At 35.3% G+C, this 18326-nt stretch overlaps 1 protein-coding gene and 1 non-coding gene across 5 annotated transcripts in view; both read right to left on the bottom strand.

The window, feature by feature from the left end:
• CNTN1 (contactin 1) overlaps window positions 1–18326 on the bottom strand; it is a 340010-nt gene that overhangs the window by 21468 nt on the left and 300216 nt on the right. For 3 of the 4 annotated variants that reach the window (XM_076007181.1, XM_076007180.1, XM_076007182.1), the window contains 3 exons: window positions 15680–15866; window positions 13118–13230; window positions 12288–12444 (listed from right to left, as the gene is read on the bottom strand). In XM_076007181.1, coding sequence (XP_075863296.1) covers window positions 12288–12444; window positions 13118–13230; window positions 15680–15866 — 457 coding nt within the window. The remainder of the gene's footprint in view (window positions 1–12287; window positions 12445–13117; window positions 13231–15679; window positions 15867–18326) is intronic. The other variant, XM_076007183.1, reaches the window with a different exon arrangement.
• LOC142873547 (U6 spliceosomal RNA) lies at window positions 4884–4991 on the bottom strand. The gene has a single exon (XR_012921562.1). It is a non-coding gene; the product is annotated as a U6 spliceosomal RNA (small nuclear RNA).

The raw sequence follows: 18326 nt of genomic DNA, 5'->3' as shown, positions 1-18326 counted from the left end.
CTCTTCATATTTTGTTCAGATATTCACTCCTTAAGGAAGGTTTTCTCAGCCTCACATCAGTGGTAGATCTTGATCAGTTTGAGCAATTGTGGAAATGTCATTTTACTAGTTTAGGGATAGACTTGTGACCAAGTTCTGGACATTATGGGAAAGGTGTTCCAAAGGGCTTCTGGGAAATGTATTGCTTTTTAAGATGGAGCTTCAAAAAAGGCAGACTTTCTTCTTTTTATAGGGTCTGAGTGACAGTTCCTAACACCACTGTAGACTTTGGCAACCACAGTAAGGACAAACTTTAGAATGAAGCCCATACTGAGATCTCTTAAGTGGAGAGAGTAGGAAGATGGTTCCTAGATTATATTTTCAAGATGCCGATTCCACCAATCCTTTCTTAAGCAAAGTTTGAGCTGAGAGTTTGTTACTGACAGCTAAAAATATTTAATAGACACAGACTCTCTGTTCATCTGTTTAAATTATTCTTTACCTAGAAGTAATAAATCTTTATTTTCCTTGGTCTCCTATTATATCAACTATGCAATTTGCCAACTTTGGGCAACACCAACAAACATCTGCTATCTCCATTTCTGAATCCAGGCTGGTATGCAATGCAAATAAAGTTATGTAACTATGCCAGTTGGTTTTCTGACAAATTTATGTCATCTGACCTCAGCTGGTTTCTCAGTTTTGCTAAATGATCCTTTTTTCGTCTGTCTCCATCTGGATGTCTAATAGGCATATTGAACTCAGTGTGTCAAAATTTGAACTACTCCTTATTTTCTTCTATCATCTATTTTCAGTAGATGATTCCACTTTAGTACATGATTCTGTCAGTCATTTTAGTAGATGATTGTGCCACTCAATCTAAATCCATGGAGTTCTGCCAAATCCCCTTTTACACATCTCATCAAATCATTGGAAAATACTGTTGGGTGTTCTTCCAAATAAATCCTGAATAACTGCTTCTCACTTCTCCTACTGTTGTGACACTAGTCAAGGCTAACTTCATCTCTTGCTTGGACTATGACTATTTGGCTCCTAACTGCTCTCCATTTCCAGAGATTCACAGATTTTCCCCAACATTCACGAGATTTCCACTTCCCTCTCAAAGAGTAGCTGAAATGCTCTACTGTAAAATATAAATTTAATCATGTCACTTCCCACCTTAAAAATGGTTCAATGGCTTCTCATCACATTTAGAATAAAATCCAAAGTCCTTAACCAGGACCTGTAAAACTCTCTATGATTCAGGTTCCACCTACCTCTTCAGCCTTATTTTGTCCGTTCTTTCCATGGCAAGGAGCCATACTGGCCTCCTTGCTGTTCTTAAACATCCAAACATACTCCCAGCTCAGGGCTTTTGTGTTGTTCTGGTGGGAATACTTTCCTCCAGATAACTGCATGGACCATTGTCTCACTTCATTCCATCCTCTCTTCCAGGGTTACTTCATCAGATCAAGCCCTTCCCTGCCATTCCTACTCAAAAGAGATACCCAGCCTTCTTCCACTACTCTTAACCCCCATTCCCAGCTTCACTGTTGTCAGCTGTCTTCAGATATTTTCACTAATAAAATGTATATTGTTATTTATTAATTTTTTGTCTCCTCTCTTTAGCATGTAAACTCTATTAGGTTGGCTTAGAAAAACAAGACTTTCACCCACCCTATTTTATAAAAGTTTTTCTCTTAAAATTACCAATGACCTTCTTTCAGGCAGAATTTTGTTCCTCCAAAATTCATATGTTGAAGTCCTAACCCCCAGTACCTCAGAATGTGACTGTATCTGGGATAAGGTCTTTAAATAGGTAATTAAGTTAAATTGCAATTATTAGAGTGGGCCCTAATTTAATATAAATGGCTCCTTATAAGAAGAGGAAATTAGAACGCAGACACACACAGAGGGAAAACCATCTGAAGACACAGGGAGAAGACAGCCAACTGCAAGTCAAAGAGAGAGGCCTCAGAAGAAACCAACCCTGCCAACACCTTGATCTTGGGCTTCTAGCTTCCAAAATTGTTAGAAAAAAAAAGTCTATTATTGAAGCCATCCATTCTGTGGAACTGTTATGGCAGCTCTAGCGAACTAATATCGACCTCTAAAATGTCAAATGCAATAACTATTCTTCACTCGACTTCTTCAACCTCCCTTTTACTTTTACAACTTTGAAATAAATTATACAAATTAGTATTTTAAAAAACATAATTAAAAAGCAATACCATCAATATCTGTGTATTCACCGGCCAGGGAAAGCACCAGAACATTGGCATCATCCCAGAAGTCTTTTCCCGGTACCCCACCCCACAAACAACCCTCTGCAGATGCAACACTGCACTGTATTTTGCAATAATCATTATCTTTTAGAGGAAATTTTACATGCTGTTTATGTGGCATGTAAAACTTCATATAAATGAATTTACAGTCACATGTTGCTTATTGATAGGGACGTATTCAGAGAAATGTGTCATCAGGCGATTTCATCATTGTGAGAATATCATGAAGTGTACAGCCTACTACACACCTAGGCTATATGGTATAGCCTTTTACTCCTAGGCTACACACCCTTACAGCATGTTACTGTACTCAATTCTGCAGGCAACTGTAACACAATGGTAAGTATCTGTGTATCTAAACATGTCTAAATAGAGAAAAGGTATAGTAAAAATACGGAACTATAATCTTATGGAACCACCATCTTATACGTGGTCCATCACTGACCAAAATGTTGTTATGTGGCACTTGACAGCACATGTATTATTTTGTGACTTCTTGTTCATGTTCAGCATTCAATAATTGAGAATTTTTATAATTAGAATTTATCATATTACATAAAAATAAACAGCATCGACTTATCATCAATAACAATTAAAATCAGACTTGGAAAAATATTTGCAACAAATATGGTATGAACAGGTTTATAATCTTACTTTATAAGTTGATCACAAAAATTTAAAGAAAGTTGTTAATGTGAAACATACCAAAGCACATGAACAGCAATTTACAGAAATGGAACTATAAATAGCTTTTAAATATGTTAGTATATTCACCTCAGTAGTAATGAAAATTGTGGAATAATATTTTTTCTTAATTAACAAAGATTTTTAAAATGACAAAATGCGATAAAAATGTGTTTAATTATAAAATGTAGGCATTGCTGTTTGGATAGCAATTTGGCAATGCCAAGTATGTGCCAAGTCTTTAAAAGGTCATGCCCTTTAATTTAGTAATTCCACTTCTAAGAATCTATTCTAAGAAAATAATGAGAAATTCAGAAAAAAGGTCTATATACAAAGATATCCATTGTGATGTTAGAATACTGAAAAAGAAAATACGGGGAATAACTAAATACAGTGGCCACAATATTAGCTGTGAGTCTAAGTGATCAAGTGATATTAATCATTACTTCTGTATCTTGGATAAATATTCCTTTTAGATATTCTCATCATATCATTTTAATATATGCAGTTTTCTGTTCTATAATTTTAATGGTACTGCCAATATCAATTTCTGTACCATGAAACCAATTTGGAAGTTAAGAGCCAATTTCTTTTCTTTCTTTTGTTTAACATTTCCTGAAAATCCACATTTGGCTGGGTTATTCTAGTTAGTTTTGATGGTGGGTGTGTAAACCTAATTATTTTTCTAAAAGGTGTGTTGCATTTTCTCTTGTAATCTTGGCATCATTCCTCAGGCTCTCAATGCTCTGTCCTCTCTCTCTCTCTGGGTTAAAGCTGTGGACACTACATTTCTCAGATTCTCTTGCCACTGAGAGGCAGTAGGGGTAGAACTGGGAGGATGTAAAAAAGCAGGAGCCAGTGCTGCTCTGGCAGTGGTGGGTAGGCCTGTGGACCGCAGGGGGCTAGGGGTCGGGGAGTGCCAGGGCCAGGGAATGTCCCGTGGATGCCCCACTTGGTGCTGCAGGCAGGCAGACCACCAGTGTGGGTTCCCTTCAACTACAATTTCTTGCTTTTCTCAAAGCCGGCAGACATTCAGTCTCACTGCCCTTACAAAAGGTTTTGCTTCCTTTTTTAAGACTCTAACTCAATAGAGATATTTCATCTTTCCTGACAGAAACTGCACTGATAGAAAAAATAAAAGGAAGAGCTTTATAGCAATCTATGGCTTTATACTCTGAGCTCCATCTTGTTGCTGGAAATGAGTTCCAGCATTATATAGACTTGATCAGAGATCTTGATAAGTCTAAGGACTGCTTGTAAAATAAGTGAATTCGCTCCCCATCACAGACAGTATTTAAACTGAGGCTGAGAGAGCAGGAGCCAGGAATGCCCTGCAGGGAACAGTCATGAACTATACTAATGTCCAGCTCCAGAGACTAAGACCGTGTTTCATAAACCAGAATGATATGGGGAGTAAGTAAACCTTGGATGATTATTTTAAGATTTTTTTTTCTATTCTTACAATATGTTCCACTGAGGAATGCTTCATCCAGATTATTTCTGAGTCTAACTAAATGAGTAAAATAAAATGTTGGGGCCATTGTGTGAACTAGCCAGCAGCTAAAGAAAACTAGAGGATGATTCAGGAAAACCTGGGTTAGTTTAGATGCAGAGGTGCGATCTGTTGCCTGACACAGTGGCTAAATGTGCTTCCAGAACTAGTGCTCAAAGCTCCAGAAGGACAAGTAAGACACGGGGAACTTCCTGAGCTGGCAGTCGTCTATCAGTGGCTGGAGCAAACCTGGCCACTCAGAGTTACGTTAATAATCATCAGGCCTATAAATTGCCTCTTAAATTCAAATGTAGAGACTCACAAAATATTACTTCTTCCAAATAATTTCTCTTTCATTTTCATGCCTATTACAAAACTAGGAGTGCTAAGCACAGCTGTACAGTTGGGAAAGGCTTTGATTAGTCATGATTCAATGGTAATGGAGAGAAGACCTCTTTTAGAGGTAATTTATGTGTCATCCTTGCTTAGGGGCCATGCTAATCTTCTGTGTATTGTTCTAATTTTAGTATATGTGCTGCCAAAGCGAGCACTCGAGGTAATTTAAATGTAAGCTATTTGTCAACCTAGAGATAGATATGCAGGATTTATATACTTGAACACTCAACTTGATCCCACACAAAATGTAGTAAAGGAAACAAAACATTTGCTCATTTCAAAATGGTTGAAGAGACAGAATTTGCATCTCCTGAACTAAAATATCTGATTATATGTTAATCACGAATACAAATTTAACGAGATATGAATTAAATCTAAACATCCCACTATCCTGCTGTCCCTTTTATACTGCATTACTTAGGCACTGGAGAAGGGAGCACAGGAGCAATGGAGTTAAAATGGAAGTTCCACCTAGGAAATGCTTTCCCAGGCCTTCTTCTTCTGCTACTGGGCAGGAGACAAAGCAAGAAACCAAAATATGTTTTTCATCACCATGTTTAAGTCAGTGGCTTGGGTTATATAGTTTAACTTAATATATAACAAAAATAGTAGGTTAAAGATTTAGATTACATCATCAGTGGTAACATCAGGATAAATTACAGATTTATTAGAAGACACAAAGTCAACAATTAACTTTAGTAACTTTAAATCAAGTGGAAAAGTTGCCTTGCTCTTTTAGAATCTACCCTAGACATCTACCACTGCCTTCTTTCCAGTCTAACATCAGCATCTTTTAATCATTCTATGGCAATAAGCTTGTAATAAGTCTCCTTACATCTTACCACCTACTATATATATTTTCCACAATCACTAAGATAATTTTCCAAATAAGAAAATTTGATCATGATACTCCTGCCTTAAAGGTTTCAAACGTTGACTTCTTTCCCTTAGAAATAAGTTCAGATTCTAAAATGTCCTTAAAAGTCTTCCTTGGCTAAATCTGTAGTCTGTTCAAAACTAAAAATATAAAAAAACAAAAAAATACTTAAAATATGCATGCTCACTATAAATAATTAAATATATGCTTCTCTGTGGATATTTATGACCAAGGATCCTTGGTAACCGATATTCTAAAACTTATAGCAAACGTGTAATAAGCAAAATTAGCTTCTTGAAATTTGTCTTCAAAATATTGCAGTGAGGTGCATATTCTCTAAGTTAGCTCACAATGACTTATAAAAATGAAAGGTTTTAAAATACAATATAGAATTTATTAGAGATAGAATGTTTGTGATAAGACATTTTGTGATGTTATGTGTGCCTTGATATGCACTGCAAACATTCAATAATGGAAAATTAAGACAACAGATAACAGTGTCCAGGTCAGAGAGAAGTGGATTACCAAGTCTAATAAAATTTCTAGAATATGTCTAAAAGGAAGTCTTCATCTTTATAAGAATCAAATTTGTGGCTCAGCACGTGACATAATACAAATCACTTGCCTAGTGGAGAAGTGTATCATTTTTCTAGAGATATAGACTAGTGTTTTTAAATTGCCCAAATTATTCTTGTTTTGAGTTTTTTTTTAATTTCAGGATATTATGGGGGCACAAACATTTTGATTACATGTTATGACTTTGCCACACCCAAACCATGATTTGAGACATGCCCTTTCCCCCCAACAATGCTCACCGTGTCCATTAGTTGTGAGTTTACCCAGCCCTAAAGAATATTACTACTGTGTGAGCACCTTAGTGTTGATCAGTTAGTGCTAATTTGATGGTGAGTACATGTGGTGCCTATTCTTCCATTGTTGTGATACCTCACTTCAGAGAATGCTAGATCACCATCTTTTTTTTATAATTGAGTAGTATTCTATTGTATACATATACCATATTTTATTAATCCACTCATGGATTGATGGGCACTTGGGTTGTTTCCACATCCTTGTATTAGTGAATTGGGCTACCATAAATATTCAAGTGCAGATGTCTTTATTATAGAATGTCTTTTGTTCCTTTGGGTAGATGCCTAATAGTGCTATTACTGGATCACATGGGTTTTTTTTTTTTTTTTTTTTTTTTTTGAGACAGAGTCTCACTCTGTTGCCCCGCCTAGAGTGTCGTGATGTCAGCCTAGCTCATGGCAACTTCAAACTCCTGAGCTCAAACGATCCTTCTGCCTGAGCCTCTGAGTAGCTGGGAGTACAGGTATGAGCCACTATTCCCGGCTCAATTTTTCTATTTTTGGTAGAGTTGGGATCTTGCTCTTGCTCAGGTTGGTCTCAAACTCCTGAGCTCATATGATCCGCCTGCCTTGGCCTCCCAGAGGGCTAGGATTACAGGCATGAGCCACCTCGACCAGCCAAGTGGTATTCCTATTTTTAGCTCTTTGAGGTATCTCCAAATTCTTTTCCACAGATATTGCACTAATTTGCAGTCCCACCAGCAGTATAAGAATGTTCTATCTCTCCACATCCTCACCAGCATTTGTTGCTTTGGGATTTTTTAGTAAGGGCCAATCTCACAGGGGTTAGGTGATACCTCATTGTGGTTTTGATTTGCATTTCCCTAATGATTAGAGATGTTCAGCAATTTTTTTATATGTTTGCTGGCCATTATTCTGTCTTCTTTTGAAAAGTTTCTGTTAATGTCCTTTTTCCATTTATTGATGGGGTTGTTTGATTTTTTCTTGTTGATTTTTTTGAGTTTGAGGTAGATTCTTATTATCAGCCCTTTACTGGATGTGCAGAGGGCAAATATTTTCTCTCATTCTGTAGGCTGTCTATTCGCTCTAATGATAGTTTCCTTGGCTGTGCAAAAGCTTTTTAATTTGATCAGGTACCATTTATTTATTTATTTTTGTTGCTGCTGTGATTGCTTTAGGGGTCTTCTTCATAAATTTTTTGCCTAGGCCAATGTCTGAAAGAGTCTTCCCTACATTTTCTTCTAGGATTCTAAAGGTTCCATGCCTTAGGTTTAAGTCTGTTATCCATCTTGGATTGATTTTTGTAAGAGGTGAGAGGTGGAGAACCAGTTTCAATCTTGTGTATGTAGCTATCTAGTTTTCCCAGCACCATTTATTGAAAAGACATTCTTTTCCCCAGGGTATATTTTTGTCTACTTCATTAAAGATTAGATGACAATATGCGGATGGTTTCATCTCTGGGTTCTCAGTCCTGTTCCAAAGGTCTATGTCTCTGTTCTTGTGCCAGTAGCATGCTGTTTTAGTTACTATAGCCTTGTATACTGCTTGAAGTCTGGTAGACTGATAGCTCCTACTTTGTTCTTTTTGCTTTAGATTGCTTTTGCTATACGAGATCTTCTCTGGTTCCATACAAAGCATAGAATTATTTTTTCTAGGTCTGTAAAGAATGATTATGGTACTTTGATAGGGATTGCATTAATTCTGTATATCACTTTAGGTAGTATGGACATTTTAACAATGTTGATTCTGCCAATCCATGAGCAAGGTACATTTTTCCATCTGTTTACATCTTCTATAATTTCTTTTCTTAGTGTTTTGTAGATCTCCCTGTATATGTCTCTTACATCTTTAGTTAAATATATTCCTAGATATTCAATTTTCTTTGAGGCTATTGCAAAAGGTACTGAATTTTTTATTTGAATTTCGGCTTGACTGTTATTGATGTATATGAATGCCTCTGATTTGTATGTATTGATTTTGTACCATGAGACTTTACTGAAATCATTTATCACTTCCAGGAGTCTCTTGGTTGAATCCTTGGGGTTTTCTAGATATAATATGATATCATTGGCAAAGAGTGAGAGTTTGATCTCTTCTGCCTCCATTTGGACACCCTTAATTCCCCTTTCTTGTCTAATAGACAAGATATACCTTAAAATTGTCAAGGCCATATATGATAAACCCAAAATATTCTTGTTACTAAATTTTTCTCTATACAGACATCATGAACTAATTCAACAGTCTTTTGTTTAAAACCCTGTTACATGCCAGATAGTCCCTTAGGTGCTGAAGATTCAAAAGTCAATCGTGGCAGACAAGAGTTTGTTTCCATGGAGCTTAGATTCAAGTAAGGATGAAGATAGCAATAACCAAGTATAAATTAATAGATAAGATCATTTTAAATGGGCATAAATATTATGATGAAAATTAAACTGTGCTATAATGATAAATTAATCCGAGTGGGGAGCTACTTTAAATTGGTGGCCACATATATAGCTTCTCTGAAGATGTAGCATCTAGAATAACAAAAATAAACTTGCCATGCCAAGATCCAGAGAATTCCAGGCAGAAGGAAGAACAAGTACATATGCCTCAAAGGAAGGAATGATATTGATGTGTTAAGAAGAGAAAGGTCAATATAGGAAGGGAGAAATCATTTAATTGAAATGAAAGAGTATGGCACGACCAGATTATATAGGGCACTACAGCCATAGTAAGGAATTTACATGTTAATCTATGGGACATCTTTCTAAGAGGAGAGTTATTGATTTGATTTATGTTTAAACCCTTCTGACTGCTACATAGCAAATGGACTACATGAGGCCAACATCAGAAGCCAAGAGAATCATTAGAATTGCAGTAGGGACAGGCAGAAATGTGGAAATATATAAACCTTAGCATGTTTTAAATATGTGAACTGTGCCTGCTGCATTGTAGGTATTCATTGTATACTTGTTGAAATGAATGATTGAATGAGCAAATAGCATAGTGTTTATAAACATTAAAATCTAGCAATGTATTATATTTCTGGCTACATATTTTGGGCATTAAAAACTGAAACAAAGGATTCTTTAAATTTACAAGAAAACCTACCTTTTCCATGTAGTTACATGTAGTTACATGTTTTCCTCATTGAAATAATTTAAACAATTTTTCAAATAAATACAAACCTAAACAAGAAAATTCCAAAATAGTACTACTGAACTAAGCATCTGACATTTTATGATGTTAATTCTAAAGTTTCTTTATACAGTTACAGTCAGAGTAAGAGATAAACTATACAAATTCTTAAGTTAATAAGAACATTGTTAGTTGACAAAAAAAGAGAAGCATATAGAAAATATTCTATGTTTGGGATTTTTAAAAAAGCATACTCTGTGTCTTCCATACATGAGTTATTTACATTGGAATGCCAAATTGTAACCATAGTGTACTTAAATTGACCCATACCACTTCCTAAGATTCCATTGGTAAATTTTCAGGAAATTTATTAGCAATTTGTTAAAAACACCATTATTAAAATTGAATTATGTAAACTCAGTTAAATTAAAAAGCTTAAAACAAAGGTAGTAAGCACTCAAAACTCATCACTTCCTAAATATTTTGACTACATTTTAATGTTATCAATGTTCTTGAGGTTGTGCCTACTGCATCTGTACAGTGGCAATACCATACAATGATGTGCTACTGAGCAACTCTTCCCAGCTTCACATTTAATGACATCATGTGGGAAGGTTGAAATCAGACATGATGAGAATATTTACACCACAGAAATTGGCGAATGCTATAAACCAGGGCTTTCCCTCATGCCTGGCGAGTCAGCTGTTGAACATTTACCAATACACTATTTGTTACAACTATACTGATGTTACTGTCACCACTAGCTACAAATCTCTAGTCTAAATCCCAGGAATTATGTTGTGCTTCACACACACAAGGAATGACAAATGAAGGATACGGAAATGATGAGAGTGAGAGTCTGCTATGGCTGGCTTCTAGACAGGGAAGGTCAGTGCTCAAGAGCAATTTACTTATTTCTTTTGCACTTTACCAGCCTTGACATAATAGCTACATTTCCCCCTGATTTCCTTTTTGTGAAACAGTCCTGCCAAGTGTAAAAACTATTCAAAATGTCTGTTATTGAAGTTCAGAACTTAGAAAACAATTCAAAAATAAGAAGATGCCATTATCTCTTACCAAATTAGTAACAACTAAAAAGAAAGACAATAATCTTGAAGGGATACACTGAGAAAAGCATGTATATACAATGATAATAGGAATATAAATTGATAAATATTTTAAAATAAATTTGTCAATCTAAAGGAACACTTTGTATCATTATTTAAATTTAACCTGTAGAAAGATTACTTTATAAAAATATACTTAAAAAGTATTATTTATTATAAAAATGAATTAATTTGTACATTGGTTTAAAAGAATATTATGTGTAATATTAAATGAAATTTACAAAACCAATCGATGATGAAACATAAAATTAGATATTCATATGGAGGGATTAAGAGTAAATTCAACTAAACATTTAATAGTAGTTGTTTTAGAGTATTTACAATACAACTGATTATTTTCTTTTACTTTAAGGTTTCTATAATTTCTAAATTTTCTAGAAAGAAAAAATGAGCATATTTAAACTAAAAATCAAATTCTTCAATGCATTGTCCAATACATTTTGATTTGGGAAAAAAGTATATATGTGTTGTGATAAATTTTATAAAAATATGGCTTGGGGAAGCTAGCATTTAAGTTATTAATGACTCTGGCTTTGTGTTAAAGGATTTCTTGTTGATTTAATACATAGTTTATATATTTATTTAGCTATAACTTGCCAAATATTCTTGGTGAACATTTACCAATTTATTTATTTTGTTATAAATATATCAATTATTCCTTAATTTAGTATTTTCTAGTATTTATTAATCTCACATACAATTCTCAAATTAATATCAATTTTAATTCATTATAATTAAACTATATCATGATTACAGGGTGAGAAAAAAGTATAAAAAATTAAATAATAGAGTGCTGCAAATCCAAAAAAGGGAAGAAATCATTTCTTCAAATATGTATTTAGTTAACCAATGTTGTGAAAAATAGGTTTACAGAAAAGGAATATATAAGGAGAGGGACAAGATAAAGGAAACATAATCTACTGTCTTTATATTTAATTACTATATTAATTTGTGCAGGGCAAGTAAAAAGGGGTGAGAAGAGTATGAAAAGTAGTCCAGTGAATTTCCTTTTGATATAAGAGAAGTTTAAATACTATTAAATAATAACCTATTATTATTTATCATTTACTGCATTATGTTATTTTAAGTGTGCTTTTTATTTTAAAATATTTAATAGACAATAAATATTGAATTTATTTAAGGTGTACAATGTGATGATTTGATACATGTATATACATGGTGTAATGATGATCATATTAAGTTAATTAACATATTCCATGCTGTACCTTAGAACCCCTGAACTTGTTCATCTTAGAAGTTTTTCATTGTGCTTTGACATCCAGATCATAATCAACAAGTATGTAGCACGTCACAAACTTACTTTTCTCACTCACGAGGGAAGAATATAAAGTTTCAGGGCATCTTTGACATTTCAAATCTCCTTAGGAGAATAATGGCATTGGTGTGAATATCAGTCCTATCTTTACTCTTAGAAACCCATGTGGTCTAAAAACATATGGTACTTCATTGACATGTGTTTGAAAATGACTAGTTTACCTGAAATTTTGACTTGAGACACCACTCCATCTCCTCCTTCACTGTGTGCACGAACCTCTACAACATACTCTCCATCCCTGGGGATTGGGACTTGTATGGAGTGTTTATGAGTTGAATACAGCTTGCCATCATACTGGCCATCGGGTCTATAGAGAACCTTATAAAGTCCAAAAATATGAATACTTAAGAAGGTCATAATAATGAGCCAATGCCCTAATACTAAAATCAGAATAAAAATGCTTACACTTTTATTAATAAAAATTAATACATTTAAAATAAGCAGAAAAATTTGCTGTTATTTTTAGTTCACAAAATTTTTTTTCTACAATTTTTAGGATTATCCAAGAGGATGTGACTTGAACATCTGTATTTTATTTTTTTGAGATGACTCAAAATAAAGAGATGGAAAGAATGTGTCTTTTTAAGAAAAAGCATAAAATCGAGGCTCTTTCACTTTAGTAAAGTAATCTAAAAAATTGTCAATATATCAAGGAGTTTGCAGGATGCTGGGCAATACCATAGTAATCATTGCCAAACAAAATGAATTCATTCTGTCTCTCCTCTTTAAGCATAGATTATTCTAACAATTCTATTCTTTAAAGCAGTTATTCTACTTATCTTACTCACTTGGCATGGCATTTGCTTAAAATTCACTGAAGGTGTTTTTTTCATTCAAAATTTAACATGGCAATCTGTCATCTGGCTCTGCTATACAGCTTAGCATAAGAAAACTGAATGGGTTTCACCAAAACAGCAAAAATTGCAAATATCAATCACTCTTTGTAAGAATGAAGCTTTTGTGGAGAATAATCTAGTAATCTTTCATATACCTTATATCCTGTCACTGTAGATTCATTTGATAGTGCAACGACATGATCCCAGGTGATTATGTAGTGTGAACCAGACCTTACTGAACTGATGATCCTTGGAGGCTTGCTAGGAGCTGTGAAACATAGTAACAAGCAATCAATGATCACCGTATCCAGTCTCAGTTCTGCAAACTTCATTGCATCAGGAATCATAATGCTGATGATAATGATATTGACAACAACAACACCTAATTTTGATGAATGCTCACTATATGCCTGGCACCACACTAAGCACTTTACATCCATGAGTTCATTTGATACACTCAGCTGCCCCGGGATGTAGGTAATATAACCAGTATTCTCTTCTCATCATGCTCCACTTGGAGTTCTTTCTCTTCCAGTCTTTTGAAACTGCTGTTTTCGGGTCACCAATCACATACACTTGGCCAGATCTAATGTCAAAATCTAATTGACTCTATTTAAATTTAACATTTTTGGAGCATTCCACAGAGTTGACCACCTTCTTTCTTCTTGAATCTCTTAAACTCATATTTTAACAACTGTGTTTTCCTTCTGCCTCACTGGCTGCTCCTTCTCATTAATCATCCTTAGCTAGTTCCACGTCTTGGCTCAACTTCTAACTGCTGGAGTGACTTAAGACTTGATTCTGTGTACCCTTCTATCCTCTCTCTGTGAGTATTCCCTAAGTCCTTATATCTGGGCCCATGGCTTTAAATAGAAACAATTCTATCTCTAACCTTAATCTCTCCTTTGACTTCTGGACATGTGTCCAGCTGCCTATCCCATCTTGAATGTCTAGAAGATTTCTGGAATGTAATATAATCAAGACGGACAATTGGCCATGTAGCCCCAAACCTGCCTCTCATGAGTCCTTCTCATCTTCAGGCAATAGCACAACCAAACCCCAGTTTCTCAAGCAAAAGTCCATATTCAGTCTTCAATTCCACTCATTGCCAACATCCAAATTAGCAGAACATTGTCAACTCTCCCTGCAGAAAACGTTCTACTCCTCTCTGTCTCTGCTATCACTTAGTGCAAGCCATCAATTTTCTCCTTCAATACTGAGCTAGCCTCCTAACTGGCTTTTCTGCTTTCACTTTTAACCCACCACTATCCATTTTCTGCCCAGAAGCTAGAATGATTTTTTTTAAACAAACATAAATAAGATCTTATTCTCTGCCTTAAAATCTTCCAATGGCTTCTTATCACACTTAGAAAGAACCCAAACTCCCCACTTAAAAGGTCTTACAAGGCCCTCCATATTTTGGCCCCAGTGGACTTCCCCCTCCTCTATACCTGGCGCCACTAGCCTTCTACATCTAGAGCATTTCAGACTCTTCCCATCTTTAGGTTTCTCACTAGTTATCCTCTCTACCTGAATCAATTTTTCTCAGCTCATCACCATGTGGGCCCTTCTTATCACTCATCCTGGCTTAACTGGCATCTTCCCAAAGAGGTCTTTCCTGACCACCCATTCAGAATTTGGCTTCCACCCAAGTTGCTTTCAGTTATCTGTTTATTCTATTTTTTTTCCCCTGACAACTGACATGACCATACTTATTTGTTTTTCAGAACTTTTGTTTGTTTAAGTTTCTATCTCCTTCCATTAGACTGTAAACCATGTGAGAAGAGGATCTGGGTCTGGTTTGGTCTGTCTGTGTCCTCACCACCTATGACAATGCTGGACATATAGCATGCTTCTGATGAAGGAATAAATAAATGAATGAGTGGAACAAAGAACAAAGGAATGAATACTGCTTGTATATGTTACAAAATTGGAGTTTAAATAGGTAAGGTAATTTGTCTGTTGTCATGCATTTAGTAAGTGGCTGAGACAGATCTCAAACCTATGTCTGACACAAGTCTTGTCACTATGTTTTGTTATCTCATTAAGAGATTCTTTGCCTTCAAGTGAAGTTCATAAATTTGCAAACCTTAATGATAATCATGTCTTCAGATTCTGACAAAATTCCTGAGTTCTGCATACAAATTCTCCTTTTTTATATATTCAACATAGGTTCGAGAACAGAGACATCAAAGTGAAACTAGAGAGATTAGAATGACTAAGAAATCTGAGTAAGGTCGGTGGTCTTGTTATATGGACAATGAGAACATACAGTAGTAAGAGTAAACATAATGTTACACATTTAATTTGCATTTGCATGGGGCAATGATGAAAGTTTATAAATCAAAGCATAGAAAAACGAGAAGAATCTGAATTTTCTAATGCTATTGATACATTCCTATGAAAACAACGCTTAAATTAATAAATACAGAACGAAGACAAGTTAACGGTGAAACATTTGAGGGAGGTGTTTTTACAAAATGTAGAACAAAAATGTTCTACAATGGAATGTTAAATGTATGAAGGCATTCTTCACAGTTTTTCACTAACTACAATAAATAATATTTTAAAGGAAATCTTGTGTGGCTCTAAAGAATGTCATTGAAAACCAAATGTTCTCAGACAGCTAGGTAGAAAATTTTCCTCATATATACCTGCATGATAATTGAATCAAGTAGTAGTTTTCGACAAGCCTAAAGTCAAAATATGAGACTCACGTGCTTTCTTGGTGAAGGTTTCAATCACATCACTTGGAGGTCCACACCCTGCACTATTGCAGGCCCCGACTTCCACAAAGTACTGGGTGTCAGGCAGAAGGTTCTCCAGCCTGGCTGAGTACTCTTGGCTGCTAACTTGAACTCTGTGTGCAGCTTCTTCTCTGTCATGGGCAGCCCAGTACCGAATCTAAAAAACATTTTTTTTTCATTTACATAGACACATATGAAACTATTATACAATGGAATTGGCTAGGTCAAATTCTCTTGGTAAAAGTGAGGTTAATATGTGGAATGAGAAAATTTCTGAACATTCAGGAGTAGGTGAATACCTCCCCTTTCATCCCAGTCAGGGTAGTTTTGAACCACGTTTATAAAGGTCTGAGAGATGGAGTACCAATTGCCCACAGCGGTTGGGTTGTCAACAAGTTAAAGCATCTTTGTGTCTGTGCTTCCCCCTTCCTGTTCACTCTGCCTTTTCCTCATATCTGCTCCCTAGGATCGTATTTTAACAACAACAATAAAGCACTACTTTCTCCCACACCTTTGTGTGAGGCTCTGCTTTGGGCAGCTACAGACTAAGACAAACGCCTTCTCCAAAAGAAGAAAATGAAGCACTTTCTAAATATCCATTCATGCTCACCATGATAATTTAACTTTTGAAAACATTTGAGTAGACTATTCAGGGTTGTTAATCTTTTGTGATGATTATGGAATCAATCATCTGCATTAATCTCCAATTGAGCCGCTAAGAGTTTTTGCATTCATTATTCCTGATAGCCTATTTTACTTGTTTTCATGAAATTAATTAAGTGAATATTTTACCTGCTGGGTAAAGTCTTTTGTGGATTCCTGAGCAGGAGCCCAAAGTTCTAAAGTGCCTTTAATAAGAAGGACTTTCTGCATTCTTCTTGCTTACCTATACTATAGAAAAATGCACTGAGTATTAAGATTGGAAGTGGGGAGCTCTTTTCCTCAAACAAGAGGAAAAATCAGTGAAAAACATTCTACTGAGATACACTTCAAAACCACAAGGTTCAGACCCACTTGCCTGCAGTTCTCTTTTGACATGTCAGGAAATTAACCTGAGATGGGGTCAATCATGCAAGACTCAGGGCTTTCCAGGTTTATGTTTTATTTTATATATTTAATGTGCTGGTTTTTTTTTTTCTGTGTATCTTTGTAACTTGGATCCATCATACATTTTCATGGGACGTGCAGTGGCTATTGGTTTTCATGATCATCTATCTTGTTAAACCATTGGCTTCTCCCATCATATTTCAAAATAGAAACAATAGCCACATTATAGTCAGTCAAGATTTCTTCCCATATATTTGCAGGCATATTTTCTTCCAGGAGAATAAATGGTATGGATTTTCTCTTCTAAGTTTTCATGCTTGTCTTTTTGATATTCAAGGTTGTGTGTGAAAAGTGTAAAAGGATTTTAAGAAAGAAGGAATGGAAAGAATAATTCTATGATTTAATTTCAGCAATTTTAACAACCCATTCTCTGAAGAGTCAAGATCTAGGTTAAAATCTGGTTATGACAATTATTATTGGGACAGACATTTCTAAGTTTCAAGTCCTTCATCATTAAAATGAGGATAATAGGCTGGGCGCAGTGGCTCACACCTGTAAGGAGGTTGAAGCGGGAGGATCGCTCAAGGTCAGGAGTTAGAAACCAGCCTGTGCAAGAGTGAGACCCCGTCTCTCTAAAAATAGAAAGAAATTAATTGGCCAACTAAAAATATATAGAAAAAATTAGCCAGGCATGGTAGAGCATGCTATAGTCCCAGCTACTCGGGAGGCTGAAGCAGGAGGATTGCTTGAGCCCAGGAGTTTGAGGTTGCTGTGAGCTAGGCTGACGCCATGGCATGCTAGCCTGGGCAACAGAGTGAGACTCTGTCTCAAAAAAAAAATGAGGATAATAATAATGTTCACATCCTAGGATTGTGTGGATTTAATACAAGGAGCTTAATTAAACGTTTATTATTGTAAGGTCTCAACAAATGTCATTCTTTTCATTATTAATATCATCATAATCATCTTCATCATTGCCATCATAATCATCACCTTCAAATGCCCAATGACGTAAACAGGGAAAAGCATTAAACACAGGTTCCTTAGTTTCTTCCACACAACAGCTCTGTGAGGCAGTGGTTATTCTCTCAGCTTGATAGGTGAAGAAACCAAGAAAGTTCAAATAAATTTTCCACAAAATTCCTAAGTGACAGAGTTGAAATATAAACTCATGTCTGCTCATCACTTTTACTTAATGTGGGTTTGCAAAAAGTGAGAAATCTGTGAAATCAACTCCTCCATGGCACACATTTTCCCCTTGAAATTATCATTCGAGAAAATCTTATTTGGTAAACATTACTTTTTACTAACTATCTGAGAATCCTTAATCAAGGTTTACTTCCCAAACAGGCTTGTATTTGGATTAATGTCTGAGTAATTGGTACCACTGTATTGGTTCCCACCTCATGTTTCCTTTGTGCTCTATTTGTTGAAAGTCATAAAATAGTCAATATAAAATTCTTGGCATAGGCAGACAATATATAATTCTCTAGCATGTCTTTAATAAAGTAAAATATGGCATATATTTAACACTTTAACTCAACGAAATAGGAATTATATATTAAATTAT

The sequence above is a fragment of the Microcebus murinus genome, chromosome 10, assembly GCF_040939455.1.
Source record: "Microcebus murinus isolate Inina chromosome 10, M.murinus_Inina_mat1.0, whole genome shotgun sequence".
NCBI lineage: Eukaryota > Metazoa > Chordata > Mammalia > Primates > Cheirogaleidae > Microcebus > Microcebus murinus.
Note: the sequence above shows the minus strand (reverse complement) of the source record. Positions and strands in the feature narration are given on the sequence as shown.